Raw genomic sequence first — 19,002 nt, forward strand, 5'->3', positions numbered from 1 at the left:
GGGCTTGTTCAGGTGAGAACACCTTGTTATCAATCTCTATCACTTTACCCAGTCCTCCACCAATGTCCTTACTTGCATCCTCAGATATGAGATTGAACGGTAGACCCCATACTTGCACCCACAATGGGATGTGTTTGAAGGTCACTGTTCTAGCCGTCATACCCCTCTCCCACCTCCGAAGGGCCAAAAGGTGATTTTCGAAACTCCATGGACCGTTGTTGAGAACCCAATTCAGCTGACTTTCTAGTGTGAACTTGAATTGAAACAAGCCTTCTCCCACGTCCACAATCCTTAAATCAGATCCCATCTTCCATACCGATCTTAGAAGTGATTTCGCGGCAGTTTGGTTGTAGGGACGAGATGTGAGAAACTGACCCAGCAAGCTAAGTGAACATTCTTCAAGAGTTTTGCTCCTATGTGTTCCCCCTACCTTGATCTCTTCCCCTTCTTCTTCTGTCAGAGCAATATTTTGTACCCTTTCTATGAAGTCTAAATCCATGCTTCCTGTGGTAGAGACTAGACTTTAAGGAATAAAACAGCGTACTCGCAGCACAAAAACTGTTTCAGAAATGAGAGAAAAGAAAACACCTGTCTCACCTAAAGTGAGAAGTAGTAACCTCACCAGAAAACGTGAGAGAGAGAGCTCACCCTACGTGAGAGAGAGTTTTTTGTTAGGAGAGTTAAGTATAAGTTTCTTATAGGGTTAGAATATTACCCTTCTTCCTCTTTTTTCCTCTATCAATCATTGCGAAAAAGTAAGTGCAACTGCAACCCTCAAAGGGTTAAATACAAAGAAATTCTTGTGATATGGATCATTATCAATACCTCCCTTATACTATAAAATAAAAAAATTTTAAATCCCTGTGTTATTTAAAATAATGCGATAAACCATTCTATTAGACTTGTGTACTTTTATTAGATGAAAAATGATGATGTAGAAAAAAAAAATCCGTTTTCATTAATTGTCCTTTTATTAGAAAGGTAAAATCATAAATAATTTCCATCGATCCATGAACAAAGCATGATCTTCAAAGAGTAACAATGAACACACTTTGTCGATTAGATTGAGATATGATTGCCAGATGCCACAAGGGTCTTGCACACATTAATATTATAGTAGCTTTGGAAATTGGAACCCCAAGACCAATGGTTGTTCGGGAAGACATTCTTGGTCAAGTTCGTCTTGTCTTGAAAATAAACTAGCATTTGTTAGGTCATAGGTGTGTTAATTTGTGTTTGGTGCGCTTGTACTTAAAGTTTGTGTTTGGTTATTTGTGTTAAAAATTGACTTAGGGAACGGAAAAAAAAAAGGATTTAGAGCTCATACTTTAAGGTTTTATGCACTCATTGGCAGAGTTAGAATATTTGTTAAAGTGGGCAAACTAAATATATCATAGACTTCATAGTGTATTACACTATTTTTTCTTTTCTCTTTTTTTAATGTAGGGGGCCAATTTTATTTTTTATTTTTTGTAATGAATAAGTAATTTTATTGGTAAAAAACTCTTAAAGAAAGAACTTCAAACAAAGCAAGGCACTCAAGCTGCCCAGTAACTACAACAACACTCAAATGACACAACAATCTCCCCTGCTACAAACTACACATGCAGCCCTAACCTATAACTACCTGTGTCATATTTACAGAGGAAGAGATAAACATTCTCAATCCCTATGATGAGCCGTGCAGCATTAAAATACCCTAGAAGTTCAATTAGTTCTAGATTGGTAATAAAAAATGGTGAATAATTCACCTTTATCAATAAAAATGGTAAATAATTCACCTTTGGTTGGTGAATAATTCACCGTTAGCAATAAAAAATGGTGAATAATTCAAGGAATCTATTAGTATTTCGTAAGGTACTAAGTCAGCAAAGTGACATAGACAATAATTGAAGATGAAATGCCAATGATTTGAGAAGTGATTTATTTTAAGGCTAGAAAACGAGTCAATAATCCCCAAATTCATGAGATATTCATAAAATAAAAAATTGAAATATATGCAATTCAAAATTAATTTTCACATATACTAATAAGGCCCACCAAAGAGAACATCATCTAAAAGAAAATCAAGGAATATTCAGGATGAACATATTGGCCATGCTTTAATTGATCAGTTAGTTTATTTGGTTATGTCCAAATTTTTTAAAACTTTACTTTTTCTATGTATAATTATACTTTAACCAACTTCAAACAAATTAGCAAATCTGCAAAATGGTCATCCAAAAGCACTAAAGAAAGACTTCTTCAAGCTCTAATTTAAATTGCATCAGATAAACATTATACGAATCAAGACAGATTCTGTAAACAATCAGCAGCATTTGATTATCCAGGAAAAAAAAAACAAAAAAAAACACACACACACACAAGGTAATCAAAAGGCTAAAGTTTGAGGCAACAATGCCATACAAACTAATTACAAGAGTAAGTTCTTTGCAGGCTGAACAATGCATGCTTTGAATGGTGCTGCTTAATTATAAAGCTTCTCCTGGCCTTTTTTACACCAAAGAAAGCATAGCGGCTACCCCTTTTTAGGGGTAATGAACGATGATGAACAATCTGTCATGATTCAAAACCATTTTTATTAGCACAATCCATTGAATTTGCCAATCAAAGTAACACTGCATAGAATTATAGCTTAGAACACCTTCATAAGGACTCTGTTGATGGAAAAATTTTAGGTTCTCAGTCTTCAACCTTTGTGTTAAAAACAAAACTCGGAAATAACGTTGTCAGATCCCTGCAGTATGTACAAATATTAACAAGCACAGTCAGTACTTCAAGATTTATGGAATCCACAATATAGTTGGGCACATAGATTCAAAGAAGAGTAAAAGAATTAATTGGGGATAAAATAGCATGTAAGGGTGTAAGTTGCATACTTCAAATAAGGAAGAGTCATGTTCTTCAAGAGGTTTGGGTTTCTAAGAACAAAATCCTTCCACTCTTCGCTATTGATTCTACCATCCTTGTCGGCATCAGCATCTGCAAATGTCTGCAACAGTGATCTTATGAGTACTAGTATGTTCCAAACAATGACAAAAATTAGAACGATCAAATTTGGATATATGCTTGCTTACCTTGTCAATGATAGCCTCAAGAAGATCATCTGACAATGTCATATCAGACTCCATCAAAATGGTAATTACCATTTGCTTAACCTGATATCAACCAAAGGCTGCTTAGCTAAAATATTACATATGCACTCAAGGTTTCAAAAATCAGTACCTTCAGGAACATAAAATGGCTTACAATTTAGTTTTTGACAATAATTGTTATAGAACCAAAGACTACAGAGTATACTTACTTCTTCTCGCTCAATAAACCCAGTTTGTCTCAGATCATACAGCCTGAATGCAACTGCAAGAACTCAACAAGAAACAAAGATTGAATAGATCCATGAATTGCACTCAATTGTATAAAACAAAAGATTGTCTCTTGAACACTTACAATCAATTTTGTCTTCCATGGGAGAATTGGGATGGAAGACACTGAGTGCATGGACAAATTCGTCAAATTCAATGACATCATTTTTCTTTTCATCAAAAAGATCAAAAATCTAGAAAAAAACAAAAAGTTGTTGAATATATATACTAATAAAGAAAGGAATTGGTTGTTATGGATTCACATCACGAGAAAACAAAAAACATTTAATTTCTCAAGTTTTTGTGTAGATGTTGGCATGTAATTTCAGTAACTAGATAGAAAGTAAATGGATCTAGCATTAGGCGTGCCACCATAGGTTCAAAATTTAACAACTAGTAACTGTATAAAAAACAGCTGCAACTAGTAAATGCGACTTTTAAAAAAAAAAAAAAAATCAAAGGATCAAAGAGTAAAAAAATAATCCTCTACTAAAAACATTGCAACAATTTACTATAGTTCAATTGTTGAATTGTCAAGCAATAAATTTGAAGCAATGCCCAAAATGCTCACAACCGAAGGGAAAGAGAGGAGGAAGTAGAAGTTGTTCCAGTCCATTTACCCTGTCCACAAAAAAAGATTCTCACCGCTTGGAGTTTTGAACTGTGCTAAGCATAAGACAAGTTTTTTATCTGGAGGTCACAGCTAAAGCATTGGACAAGTTCTTTTGAAAAAAAGAATCTTCAATGTGGCTTTTGTTCCACTAAAAATTATCAGTATATAGTTCAACTGTTGAATTGTTACTACTATCATAGTTTCATACCACCAAGGAACCAACCAATAAATTTGAATCAATTCCCAAAATGCTCACAACAGAAGGGGAAGAGAGTAGAAGAAGAAGATAAAAGTTGTTCCAGTCCATTTACCCTGTCCACAAAAAGATTCTCACCACTTGGAGTTTGGAACAGTGCTAATTGAAGCTCTTCCTACAAGATAACAAACATAAATTATAGCTATACAACCATTGATAAAAATTAAACCAAGTGACTGTGATAAATGTTAATGTGTACATAAATTATCAATGAATGCCACTACATACTCAAATTGGGAAGATGATTGTTTAAAAATGTTAATCTATGTCCTTTTCTTTTCCCCCCTCTTTCATAAGAAGAATTAGTTCATATCATAAGAAAAAACCCAATTTTTAAGGATAGATTTGTCTCACTGACTCCAGAAACACTTGACCTTTCCGCCTCTTAACCAAGCCTTAACCCCCCAATAAAAGTCCAAGCAAGAGACGCATATTGGTCCATTCAATCTGAAGTATTAGCTTCACTTTTCATAATTTGGGTCATCCTAATTATGCTATCTATCAATGAATTTGTCAGCTAATTACCCAAGAAAAGGGAAAAACCATACTACCCCTCAGTTAATCATAAACTAACACAACACAAGCAGTATTTTCAATTTTCATCCCAAAAAGACACACACATTACTTCTTGTGAAAATACTAATCAAATTGAAACAAAAAGTAACTTATGGCAATCACAGACCAAATGCTCAACTTCTTAAACAGACGAATTCCCAACAATCAAAATCTATTTACCTTGTGAATCATCCCATCATCGATGATTGAACTACTTAACTTCTTAAACAGCTCATATAATGCCTCAACTTCATTCATAGTAACTGCATCATTAACAAACAACCACAAACAACCATTCAAAACCCACATTGCACATTCCAACAACCTCTTCAAAACGAAAAATTGTCTAATGAGACTGTCCCTTAAGACAGTCTCACAAAAGATTTTCTCCTTCAAAACACTCACAATTAGAGATATCCAATGAAGCAAATCCATCAATTCAAAATTACATTTTTTTTTTTTTTAGACATAGTTTGAAGGAATCTCTTTTGACCCGTTACATTCACATGTAGTATTTATGACTAGTTGAGTTATCTAAACAAGTCGTATGATTATTAAATAAAGTTAATTTAATATACTTATCTTTTGGTATGTCTCGATCATAGATTAATTTTGTGTAACTTGTTTTAAGGTTTAGTACTCAAAGGAAGGGGTTCTAAACCATGAGACGGTTGTATGTATGAAGCTGTTTTGCCCCGACGTGTTGTATGTTACCATATGAATGTATATAGTTACATGACCATGCTTAAAAGATTTTATATTTAGGCATGCATTATTGCCCTAACCTCAAAGCACCTTTTGAAATAAAGTTAGCTCTTCTTCTAGAGATATGGGATTAATATAAGAATATTGGTTTCTCTAGGATTTTGTACTTGTTGTTGATGAATGTATTTTTGTTTGTGGGAACCTCGTTGAGGTGGGATTAGGATTTCCTTGATTCTAAGAAATAGGCTTTGAGATGAATGTGTGAGTCTATGACAAGGAAATTATGGATAGTAATAAGCTTCGATTTATGGTTTAGGTGTTACCAGTATCCAAGTCTAAGCTCCTTCGACTGTAGACTCTCGGTCCCTCTGCTTTCAGGTAAGGGATAAATTATTTGGGCATTTGGTAAGTCATAAGGTTATTTTAAAGTATATTATGCATTAAAATGTTTTTTATTAGAGATATGGCATGTAATCATTATTCTGACAAAGATATGTTCATGAGCTTTCGAAAAAGTTATGTATATGATTTAAGCATATTGATGCTATTATTGATTCCACGAACATGATGTTTAATGAAAAGAATGGAAATGCTATTATTATGAAATGTTATGCAAAATAAGAAATTTCAGTATGATGTAAAGTATAAAATGTTTTCGGGTTATGTCCTCTGGTAATTTGAACTCAGCCAGTAGGGGTTAATTATTGGCTTTCCATAGAAAAATGTTATCTGTTTGGCCATTTAAAGTAGAGGAAATGGGGCTGCCCGTAACTCTAAGCCATATAAAGTAAAGGAAATGGGGTTGCCCGTAACTCTAATCTGAATAAGGCCTTCTCCCCAATGTGTACGGACGACGGGGAGGAACAAAACTTGGAGGGGATGTGCCATCAGGCCTCCCAAAGGGAACAATATCATACACACGGGGGCACCCAAATGTGATGAGGCCTTCTCTGTACAGCTTATCAGATATGGACTAACCAATATGATATGAACAGCTATGTTATGTTATTAATCATGAGAGAATTATTTTGTTTAAATGCGTTATGAAAAGTTAAAAGCTCTCATGAAAAGAAGTTTCTGATAAAGAGAAAAGCTGGTCATTAAAGACAAAAGTTTCTGAAGTTCTGTTGTACTATAAAGATACAATTTCTGATGAAAGTACAAATTTACGTTTAAAAGTTATCAGATATCTGTTTTTATGAAACGTTAAGTTTATGACCATGAAAGATATAGAATTTTATGAGAAGAAGTTTATACAGAAAAGTTTTCTTATTAGTCAAGATGTTTCTAGTTTAATACAAAGTTGCCGATTATCTGATTTAAGTTAAAATAATTATTTTGTAATGAGAATATATATGGCGACTTTGTAGGAAATGAAAGAAGTTTAATCCGAAAGGTTTTGGTAATATTAAATCGATAAGAAAAAGGAGAACAATTATTTTCTATGAAGAGCGTATAAGTTATTATTATGAATAGTATAAAATATTATGCATGAAAAGATGTTCTCCTGTTCGAATATTCATAGAATGAAATGATTTGATTTACATGCATCCTTAGTGAATTCTCATATATCTTACCCTTACTGAGCTGTGTAGCTCACCCCTTCCACTCTTTCAGTTAACAGGTTTTATTTTGGAGTAAAGGGAGCCTTAGTCGAGTTTGGAAGGAGCTAGTTTTAGTTTTGTATGTATAGATCCTAAACTAGCATTCTAACGTTTAGCGTTATAGTTATTGTGTATTGTAGGATCAAATGAAAGTTTTGTATCTAAAAGTATTAAGAGATGTATTATGTAAAAGTATGGAAATTAAATGACTGGTGGATTATGTTATATTTTGAGTATGGTGTAGATGCTCTGACTATCAAGTGAAAAATTATATCAAGAAGTAAAGAAACAAGTATGAAAAAAAAAAAAAAAGTTTTTGGAAAAGTTTTGTAAAAGTTAAGTTGGTTCTTGTTAATATCAGGCTTAAACTTGATATTAGCATGTCGGTCATGGTCACAAATCCGGGTATCGGGTTTGGGGCGTGACATGTAAGGCCTGAAGCTTCGTGAGAACATCCACCAAAAGCTGACCATGAGCCGCCTGAATGATCATGACAGTATCCAACATACTCTGAATGCTAGAATCACCCGAAGTAAAAGGTGGAGGATCAACTGCAGCAGTGGGATCGGCATACTCCTCAGCTGTGGGATCACTTGAAGAAGGAGGAGGAGGTGCAGCACCTAAGGAAGACTCTACTCTAGGCGTTTAGAGCTAGTTTTCATCTAAGCTGCTCTCTGCCTAAGGAAGGTGGCATCTATGGGAGCTATAATGTGTACAGGCTCAGAAGCAAGAAACTCATCTAATCCTAGATGTAACAAAATCCGTTGTATAAAAACAGGAAAGAAAATACCATGTGCTGTAGAACTACTCCTATAAACCTCAACCAAGGATCGAATAAAAAGAGTAGGAAAACTCATAGGAGCATCAATCACAAGGGCATACAAAAATGAACATCTCTCAATAGGAATGATGTGTAATCAGAGATGGGCCAGATGGAATGACAAGAAATCTGGAAAAACAAATAATGAATCTCGGTAAGCCCATGGGAGGTAATCCAAGGATCAGTACCTCACTGAATGGAAGTACCAGTGAGATATGACATAATGTCATCAAGAGGAGGGGTCTCATCATAAGGGTAGACTAGCTGTCATACCAAAGGTACCCTAAGAGCAGAGGCCACTACTGAAGTAGTAATGGTATACTCTTCACCCCTTATCTAACTCATCACATAGTGATTGTTGGAATCATCGGAGTGGACAAAGAGGTTTGAATAGAACTCTTTAATTAAGACAGCCGAAGGAGAATAAGAAATATCTAAAAAAGGAAACCAACGCCTACGCTCAAAGTTTCTCCTAATTTCCAGGTCTAACTCATCTAACACAACTTTCCTCTCAGCCCACACAGACCTAAAAATGTTTAACTTCTCATAGGCCTCTTGGTTTTTCTCAAACCGAAACCGCTCACTATCAAAGGTTGGGGTAAAGGTGGAGGTGGTTTTCTTATTGGCTCTAGTTTTCCTAACCATTATGCTAAGGAAAGAAAAGGAAAGATAGAAAAGAAACCAAAGAAAGAAACACAAAGAAAACCAAGGGCAAACTGCATCAGACAGGGTTAGAAAGAAAACAACAATTGAAAATATCAATCTATATGATGCATGAACAGAAATAACAAATGATGCATGCTCTAATGCATTGTGAACAGTTCAATTATACTTCATAAATCAAGAATTTGACTTGAACATAGAGTTTAGAACAAAAACTTCAAATTTTGAAAAATCCACTTTCAAAAATTTAACCAAATTGAGTAATTAATCATTACATTAGATAGAAATCATCATATAATAACATAATCAATCAATTTCACAAGTCAATTTTACCAATTACAATCCAATTGAACAAAATTCTCAATTTCAAGTAGTTTCAAGCCCTAGAATTTCAAATTGTTCTCAACTCACCAAATTAATCAAATTAAAGTAAGGGAAACATGTTTACATTATCTTAGAACAAAAACCCAATAATCAATTTGGAAAGAAACCAACTCAAAAATCAAAAAACCTCAAATTCCTATAGGTCCGAAAATATCCCTTAAAATGCATGAAATATGGGAATAAAACGAAAAAGAAAGGGTAGAAATGTCTTACCTGCACAAGAAGACAAAATCCTTGAGAAAAATTTGGAAGAAAATGACAAAAAATCACTTGAACTAGATCGGTCGAAGAGAGAGGGCAAAAAGCCTTTTTGAAAAATTTGAATTAAGTGAAGAACACGTGAGAAAAGCTTATTTTAAAAAGCACTCTGATCGATTTTCGATCGGTTGAAAATTAGATTCGATTGATCGAAAATCACATTCGATCGATCTAACATCAATCGAGTAGCGATCGAGCTAGGCAGATTCAAACCAAATTTTTTATCACAATTTCGATCGGTCGAGCAACAGGTTCAATCGATTGAAAATCTGGAAAAATCAATTTTTTTGAAAAACATAGCATTTTAATGCAAAAACTCCTCAAAGCACAATATTTTATGAATAGAATGCATGAGTATAAGATGAAAAGTTTTGCAAAAAGCCTTGAATTCAACCCAGATCTTCCAAAAACAAGATTTTCAATCAATTTGTCCTCAAAGCTCAGACATTAAACACATTTTGGATTAAGATCAAGGAACTTTTAATATTGGATGGCCACAACAAGATCACACATAATATAATGTACTAAGTTTAGCAAAGAATAACTTGTGTAGTGTGTGTAACTAGAATAGCTTGAGATACATGTAAAGTGATAAGTAAATAGTGATCAATCACAATTTCTACAAAATTCATCACATATGTTTGAAAGTGACTATTACCTAAAGAATTACATCATATAACTCTCACATCTCCTAGAAAACAAGCTTGCAATCATGTAAGTTTCTTGTTTTACCTCATAATGTACACACCAATTTTATTTCAATTTGAATTTTATTATAACCCAATAATGTACACACCAATTTTATTATTTAAACCGAGGCTACACCTTATGTTTTCTTGGTGCATGTGCTACACTTTCTCAAGCACAAAATCATATGATATGCACTAAGGTGTTCATGACTGGCTAGTAAACAATGGTAAGATGGTTATTTATGTCTTTCTCTTAGGATTTTTTAGTCCTTACAATTAAAAGCATTTGACTTCAAGATCAAGATCAAGTGATCAAAAACTATAAATAACTCCCACACAACATGCACTACAAAGATAAAACTAGCAAGGTGCAATAAAATAAGCTCATCCAAGCTAAACAAGTTACATAGACATATTATGTAAAGATAATGTGGCCAACCTTGATTTCAAATCCAAGAAAAATAATGCAAAACACATTTTTCCTTCCTTCCCCCCCCCCCCTCCCCTTTTTTGTAATTTTGAAAAGAATTAACAAAAACAAACTAGCAAGAAATGCATGAATGTTATGCAATGCAAATCCTAAAAACAAAGAAAACAAAAACAACAAAAAAGAATAGTCACAAAGAATAGTGAGATAAAGCAAAAGGACCATGTTAGAAAGATTTAATTAGATCGAGCATTTTGCATCCAAAACTTTTTAAATGCAACTCTTGCATTGGAGTTATTATTCATATTAGAATGCTGAGTAACTCCAGGTTTGGAATAAAGGTTTAAAGTCTTTACCAACTCACCAATAAGTACCATGGGATCTTGTGCTTAAGGCACAGATACTTTTGGTTTATTTGCTCGCTTAACAGTTTGCAACTTGAAACAGTTTGGACGAATGTGTCCAGTCTTTCCACAAAAATAACAAACCCATAAAGGTCTATTATGCTCCTTATCCTTAGGAATGGTAGGATTTTTAGGTTTAGACTCTTTAAGATCAACCCTAGTCTTCCTAGGAGGTGTAACTTCTATTGGTTTGACAATTTCACTCACAAAAGGTTCAGAAGAAGAAACAAAGTTTGTGGAATGAGTCTTAGGCACAAAGATGCTATCTCCAAAACCTAGACCAGTTTTGTCTAAGAGAGACTTCTGAATACTCAACATGTGTTCAAGTTTGGAATTAGCAAACATATTTGTTTGTTCTCTAGCAACGGATAATTCAAGTTCCAAATTCTTAACTTTATCAAGCAATAACATGTTTTTAGTCTTCACCTTATCAAGCAATTCATTAGCATCAAACAATTTCAAGAGCAAATTTTTCTTATCAAGTTCAAGAGAAGCAATTTTCTGTAAACCTAAATCAACATTCATTACATCATTTGCAGCAACCTTGCAAAACTTATTATAGGCTTCTTGCAAATCAACATTCTTAGAGAATTCCCCATCAGAAGAGTTCTCATTAACCACAACACTTTCATCAACTATAACAGTAGTTGTGAAAGTAATGAAGTTTTCATCCATATTATTACCAGACTCATGATCAGAAATTTCATCATCACTAAGGGTTACAATCATAGTTTTACCCTTTGATCTCAAGAATGTAAGACATTCTGATTTCACATAACCATATCCTTGACAACCAAAACATTGTTGACCCATAGAATTATTAGAGGTTTGACCTACTTTCTCTTTAGGTTTATCAGTATTGTTTGCTTTAGTGGGTTCATTCCTCCTAAAATTCCTAGGTTCAGCATTATTTTTACCTCTTGCCCTTTTGTTATTGTTCTTAAGAAAATTTCTAAAGTTCTTAGCAAGATATGCAATCTCTGTAGCAAAGAGTTCATTATCAAATCTATTCCCATCAACATCATCAACTGACTTAAGAGCCATTGATTTGGATTTGTTTGTCTTGGGTAGGTCTAACTCATAGGACTGGAGAGATCTTACAAGTTCATCAACAGGGATGGAGTCCATATATTTGCTATCAGTTATGGCAGTCACTTTGGGTCTAAAGTCCTCAGTCAAGGATCTAAGTATCTTCTTAACAATCTTAGGTTGATCATAGATTTCACATAAATTATAATCAGAGTTAACAATATCATTCAGTTTAGTATAGAATTCATCAAAACATTCATCATCAGACATTTTAATACTTTCAAATCTAGTAGTTAACTGCTGTAGTTTGTTAATCTTAACTGCCTTTGTGCCTTCATGCACAGTTTGGAGAATATTCCATGCAATATGAGCAACCTCAACATTAGAGATTCAATTGAATTCCTCTATAGAAACATCATTATAAATAGCATTCATGACTTTGCTATTAAAAGTGACTGCTTCTTTCTCAGAAGTTTGCCACTCACTAACAGGAGTAGTGGGCTTCTCTCATCCATATTCAATAGAATTCCAGATTCTCTCATCAATAAATTTCTAGAATGCTTTCATCCTTACTTTCCGATAGGCATAGTTTTTCCCATCAAAATGAGGTGAGATCACAAGAGAGTGACCATGTTCTATGACAACAGGGGTCAAGGATCAACTCTTAGATCAAAGGATCTAAATGATAGAGCTAACTCGCTCTGATACCACTTGTACGTTTTTAGACCCCTTAAAACATAAGTTGTTTAACCTAGTTATTTAGCTAAGTGATTACTTAGATAAATTATTCAAATCTAGGTTAACACAAGTAAATCATATCATGTAAATAATGCGGAAAATAAATAACACATGATTTGATAACTCAAGAAAACCAAACCGATAAAAAATCTGGGGAAGATTTAACTTAGCTATTCTCAAGGTAAAACATATTCACTATGAAAGAATTGAAGTTTTACAATAGCGACTTAGACCACTAACATCCTATTGCTACCTCGAGTAGAAAACTTACTACCACGACCACGTGACAGTTTCGAGTCCACGGACTACTTCTTTCTTGGATTCACAGCAACCACAAGTACTCCCACTTGTGTTTTTCTTTGAGCTTTATGCAACAACTGAAGCGATCACCAGGCTCTCGACATCAATCTTGATCTTGATAAACCCTAAGTGTATATGAAAGCAAACATCTCTAGATTTCACAAGAGATTCACACACACAGCATATCAATAACCTCTAAAACGTTGTTAGAATTTTTCCTTTTATATTTAAGGCAAAACATAAAACTCCACACGTCATATGGACTTGGGCTGAGTTGGAAATTCTGCAAAAAAAGCATTCTGCACAAGTTTCGATCGATCAAGTCTAATTTTCGATTGATCAAGCCTTGCAAAATTTGAACAGTAATTTTCTGCAATTACTCAATTCCAACTTTACACATAAATTAATTTGAGCAGCCTAAATCTAGACTCTAAGTTTTGATCATGGTTTGTCAACATTATATATTGAAGTTCTAATACATTTAGATCCTAAATCCTTAGAACCTAACATTTGGTATGTTCCAAATAACAATTTTCAATGTTTAAATAGAGTCTTTGAAAAGCTTGTATTTTGGAATTTTAGTAAAAAGCTTTGCCGAGTTGTACTTTTTTTGGTAAAGATTAAATAATTTTTTTTTGTGCTCTATCACGTGTTTAGTTCAACATAGCCATAACCTATAACTACATGTCATCTTTACAGAGGAAGAGATTAACATTCTCAATCCCTATGATGAGCCGTGCAGCATTAAAATACCATAGAAGTTCAATTAGTTCTAGATTGGTAATAAAAAATAGTGAATAATTCACCTTTAGCAATGAAAAATGGTGAATAATTCACCTTCAGCAATAAAAAAAGGTGAATAATTCAAGGAATCTATTCGTATTAGGTAAGGGACTAAGTCAGTAAAGTGACATAGCTAGACAATAATTGAAGACGCAATGTCAATGACTTGAGAAGTGATTTATTTTACGGCTGGAAAACGTGTCAATAATCCCCAAATTCATGAGATATTCATAAAATAAACTAAAACAAAAATTTGAGATATATGCAATGAAAATGTAATTTTTCACATAAACTAAGGCCCACAAAAGATAACGTGATCTATAAGAAAATCAAGGAATATTCATGATGAATTCGACATATTGGTCATGCTTTAATTGATCAGTTAGTTTATTTGATTATGGGTCCGTTTGGATAAAGCTTATTTTGCTGAAAACTGAAAACTGAAAACATTGTAACAAAATTATTTTTAAATGTGTGAATAGTTCCATAGGACCCATTTTTAATATTTTTTTTATGAATAAAGTAATTGTGGATCCCATGAACAGTGTATGAACAGTGCTCTTATTTCCTGAAACAGTGAAACATGTGCATCAAAAAAAAAAAAAAAAAAAAGGAAAGGAAAACGTGAAACGCAGAAACGCTGGATGTAGACTCAGTTCCCAAACGCACACTATGTCTAAGTTTTTTAAAGGCAAAAACCACATTTTCGTTCTTACATTTTCATGCGATTTCCACTTTAGTCCCTAACTTTTATTTTCACCGCTTTTAGTCCCTATCCTGAAAAACGCGTCTCATTTTTGTCCATGCCGTTACATCAGAGACGGAAAATACACACGTGGCAAATGGAAAATGTACACGTGAAAATGTAAGGACGAAAATGTGGTTTTTTTTTTTTTTTTTTTTTTTTTTTTTTTTTTTTTTTTTACCTTACTTTTTCAGTGAATAATTATACTTTAACCAGTTTCCAAAAAAAAAAAAATTATACTTTAACCAACTTCAAACAAATTAGCAAATCAGCAAAATGGTCATCCAAAAGCACTAAAGAAAGACTTCTTCAAGCTCTAATTTAAATTGCATCAGATAAACATTATACGAATCGAGACAAATTCTGTACACAATCAGCAGCATTTGATTACCCAAGGAAAAAAAAAACGCACACACACACACACACAAGGTAACCAAAAGGCTAAAGTTTAAGGCAACAATGCCATACAAACTAATTACAAGAGTAAGTTCTTTGCAGGCTGAACAATGCATGCTTTGAATGGTGCTGCTTAATTATAAAGCTTCCCCTGGCCTTTTTGCACCAAAGAAAGCATAGTGGCTTTTTAGGGGTAATGAACGATGATGAACAATCTGTCATGATTCAAAACCATTTTTATTAGCAAAATCCATTGAATTTGCCAACCAAAGTAACACTGCATGGAACTATAGCTTAGAACACCTTTATAAGGACTGTTGATGGAAAAACTTTAGGTTCTCAGTCTTCAACCTTTGTGTTAAAAACAAAACTCGGAAATATCGTTGTCAGATCCCTGCAGTATGTACAAATATTAACAAGCACAGTCAGTACTTCTTCAAGATTTATGGAATCAACAATATGGTTGGGCACATAGATTCAAAGAAGAGAAAAAGAATTAATTGGGGGTAAAATAGCATGTAAGGGTGCAAGTTGCATACTTCAAATAAGGAAGAGTCATGTTCTTCAAGAGGTTTGGGTTTCTAAGAACAAAATCCTTCCACTCTTCGCTATTGATTCTACCATCCTTGTCAGCATCAGCATCTGCAAATGTCTGCAACAGTGATCTTATGAGTACTAGTCTGTTCCAAACAATGACAAAAATTAGAACAATCAATTTGGATATATGCTTGCTTACCTTGTCAATGATAGCCTCAAGAAGATCATCTGACAATGTCATATCAGATTCCATCAAAATGGCAATTACCATTTGCTTAACCTGATATCAACCAAAGGCTGCTTAGCTAAAATATTACATATGCACTCAAGGTTTCAAAAATCAGTTCCTTCAGGAACATAAAATGGCTTACAATTTAGTTTTTGACAATAATTGTTATAGAACCAAAGACTACAGAGTATACTTACTTCTTCTCGCTCAATAAACCCAGTTTGTCTCAGATCATACAGCCTGAATGCAACTGCAAGAACTCAACAAGAAACAAAAATTGGATAGATCCATGAATTGCACTCAATTGTATAAAACAAAAGATTGTCTCTTGAACACTTACAATCAATTTTGTCTTCCATGGGAGCATTGGGATGGAAGACACTGAGTGCATGGACAAATTCGTCAAATTCAATGACACCATTTTTCTTTTCATCAAAAAGATCAAAAATCTAGAAAAGCACAAAAAGTAGTTGAATATATATACTAATAAAGAAAGGAATTGGTTGTTATGGATTCACATCACGAGAAAACAAAGAACATTTAATTTCTCAAGTTTTTGTGTAGATGTTGGCATGTAATTTCAGTAACTAGATAGAAAATAAATGGATCTAGCATTAGGCGTGCCACCATAGGTTCAAAATTTAACAACTAGTAACTGTATAAAAAACAGCTGCAACTAGTAAACGCGACTTTAAAAAAAAAAAAAAAAAAATCAAAGGATCAAAGAGTAAAAAAATAATCCTCTACTAAAAACATTGCAACAATTTACTATAGTTCAATTGTTGAATTGTCAAGCAATAAATTTGAAGCAATGCCCAAAATGCTCACAACCGAAGGGAAAGAGAGAAGAGGAAGTAGAAGTTGTTCCAGTCCATTTACCCTGTCCAAAAAAAAAGATTCTCACCGCTTGGAGTTTTGAACAGTGCTAAGCATAAGACAAGTTTTTTATCTGGAGGTCACAGCTAAAGCATTGGACAAGTTCTTTTGAAAAAAAGAGTCTTCAATGTGGCTTTTGTTCCACTAAAAATTATCAGTATATAGTTCAACTGTTGAATTGTTACTACTATCATAGTTTCATACCACCAAGGAACCAACCAATAAATTTGAATCAATTCCCAAAATGCTCACAACAGAAGGGGAAGAGAGTAGAAGAAGAAGATAAAAGTTGTTCCAGTCCATTTACCCTGTCCACAAAAAGATTCTCACCACTTGGAGTTTGGAACAGTGCTAATTGAAGCTCTTCCTACAAGATAACAAACATAAATTATAGCTATACAACCATTGATAAAAATTAAACCAAGTGACTGTGATAAATGTTAATGTGTACATAAATTATCAATGAATGCCACTACATACTCAAATTGGGAAGATGATTGTTTAAAAATGTTAATCTATGTCCTTTTCTTTTCCCCCCTCTTTCATAAGAAGAATTAGTTCATATCATAAGAAAAAACCCAATTTTTAAGGATAGATTTGTCTCACTGACTCCAGGAACACTTGACCTTTCCACCTCTTAACCAAGCCTTAACCCCCCAATAAAAGTCCAAGCAAGAGACGCATATTGGTCCATTCAATCTGAAGTATTAGCTTCACTTTTCATGATTTGGGTCATCCTAATTATGCTATCTATCAATGAATTTGTCAGCTAATTACCCAAGAAAAGGGAAAAACCATACTACCCCTCAGTTAATCATAAACTAACACAACACAAGCAGTATTTTCAATTTTCATCCCAAAAACACACATACACATTACTTCTTGTGAAAATACTAATCAAATTGAAACAAAAAGTAACTTATGGCAATCACAGACCAAATACTCAACTTCTTAAACAGACGAATTCCCAACAATCAAAATCTATTTACCTTGTGAATCATCCCATCATCGATGATTGAACTACTCAACTTCTTAAACAGCTCATATAATGCCTCAACTTCATTCATAGTAACTGCATCATTAACAAAAAACCACAAACAACCATTCAAAACCCACATTGCAGATTCCAACAACCTCTTCAAAACGAAAAATTGTCTAATGAGAAGACAGTCTCACAAAAGATTTTCTCATTCAAAACACTCACAATTAGAGATATCCGATGAAGCAAAATAGCAAATCCATCAATTCAAAATTACATTTTTTTTTTTAGACATAATTTGAAGGAATCTCTTTTGACCCGTTACATTCACATGTAGTATTTATGACTAGTTGAGTTATCTAAACAAGTCGTATGATTATTAAATAAAGTAAAAAAAAAAAAAAAAAAAAAAAAAAAAAAAAGTCATGAAATGGATTGAAGGAACTTCAAAGTCCTTACAGATGGTTTCATTAGCTAAACGAGGTATCTCTCCGGCGCATTTCTTGAGGCGTGGTTGCCGGGGCTCAAAGCAATCGGAGAAAGCGAATATCAAAACCTCAAATATCGCTATAAGCGGTATGAACGCCGCACAGATACGCTCGCCAATTGTCAAAGAACTCGATCCCTGATCAATAAACAAAACACACGTTCATATTGCATACAAAACAGTAAAAAGTCTCTCAAAACAAACCCAACTGCAAAACTAAGGTGCTATATTATTATTATTATTATTACCGAGTAATCCATCATATCCATGATTGCACAAAGCTGTGCGTGTTTGATGAGGTCTGAGTTTGATGAGTTGGAAGTTGTACTTCGTACATCTGAATAGATTCAGATTTGTAGGTAACGATGTAAGAGGAAATAAAGTAATTAAGGAATGACAAAGAGAAAGTGGGGTAATTATTGACAAATAGATAGTGCCATAAATGCGTGATTTCTTATTTCAAATAAATTATAAATTTTACTGTAAATTTAATTAATGACAAAATATATATTTATACCGCTCAAAATATTTAATAATTTTTTAGAGAATTATTGATGGATGGAAACTTGGGATTCCGTCGAGGTCGACGCCAATGTCTTTTTATTCTGTGGATTTGTTCCCCACGTTTTGAGTTCTGACGCCATCGTTTTCCCAATTCTCTACCCCATTCAACATACGACTCGTGTGGGGGTGGCACTAGAAAAAGTCCATATATTAATATTTAACTCCAAACATACTTGTCCTTCCCACTTTTTTTTTTTTTTTTGGGAAAAACTTGTCCTTTCTACTTGGTCTAGAGGAAAATTCTGTAATTCTTTGTTCTTGATATAGATCGGTTTAGGATATGGATGCATTTGCTGCAAGATGATTACTCTATCATTACATTTTATTAGATGTTTTTTTTTTTTTTTTTTTTTTTTTTTACTTAAGTGAGAATCGAACTAGAGCAACAAAAGTTTCAATCTAACTGAAATCTAAGTGATAACTATAAATTTAGAGAGACGTAAAAATAAGAGTTGTAACTTCAAAATTCAAATAAACAATATCGAAAATATCTTTATATTAAATGGTTTGTTGTTTTGATGATCCCTACCTTATTGATTATACTTTTGAATTTATTATTGCATTCATTGTTGCTTCTTAGGTTGATATTGATAGGAAAA

At 33.5% G+C, this 19,002-nt stretch overlaps 1 protein-coding gene, 2 long non-coding RNA genes and 1 pseudogene across 4 annotated transcripts; 2 read left to right on the forward strand and 2 right to left on the reverse strand.

Moving 5' to 3' along the window:
* Positions 1-2,240: 2,240 nt before the first annotated feature.
* On the reverse strand, positions 2,241-5,068 carry LOC126708470 (calcineurin B-like protein 9; annotated as a pseudogene).
* Positions 3,969-16,679, forward strand: LOC126708487 (uncharacterized). The gene is made up of 2 exons (XR_007649189.1): positions 3,969-4,058; positions 16,453-16,679. It is a non-coding gene; the product is annotated as an uncharacterized LOC126708487 (long non-coding RNA).
* Positions 5,610-7,320, forward strand: LOC126708491 (uncharacterized). Its single transcript, XR_007649190.1, has 2 exons — positions 5,610-5,869; positions 7,109-7,320. It is a non-coding gene; the product is annotated as an uncharacterized LOC126708491 (long non-coding RNA).
* LOC126708455 (calcineurin B-like protein 9) lies at positions 14,641-18,306 on the reverse strand. Of its 2 annotated transcripts, XM_050408252.1 has the most exons (9): positions 18,088-18,299; positions 17,812-17,977; positions 17,363-17,445; positions 16,681-16,740; positions 15,838-15,946; positions 15,695-15,747; positions 15,468-15,548; positions 15,271-15,383; positions 14,641-15,125 (listed from the first exon to the last, which is right to left on the reverse strand). In XM_050408252.1, exons 1-9 carry the CDS (start codon positions 18,106-18,108, stop codon positions 15,071-15,073), a joined length of 741 nt encoding a protein of 246 aa, XP_050264209.1. In that variant the 5' UTR covers positions 18,109-18,299; the 3' UTR covers positions 14,641-15,070. The 2 variants fall into 2 exon arrangements, with proteins under 2 accessions (XP_050264209.1, XP_050264216.1); XM_050408259.1 differs by lacking the exon at positions 17,363-17,445 and having other exon boundaries at positions 18,088-18,306.
* Between the last annotated feature and the right edge of the window lie 696 nt (positions 18,307-19,002).

Source organism: Quercus robur, chromosome 2 (assembly GCF_932294415.1).
Source record: "Quercus robur chromosome 2, dhQueRobu3.1, whole genome shotgun sequence".
Lineage (NCBI taxonomy): Eukaryota > Viridiplantae > Streptophyta > Magnoliopsida > Fagales > Fagaceae > Quercus > Quercus robur.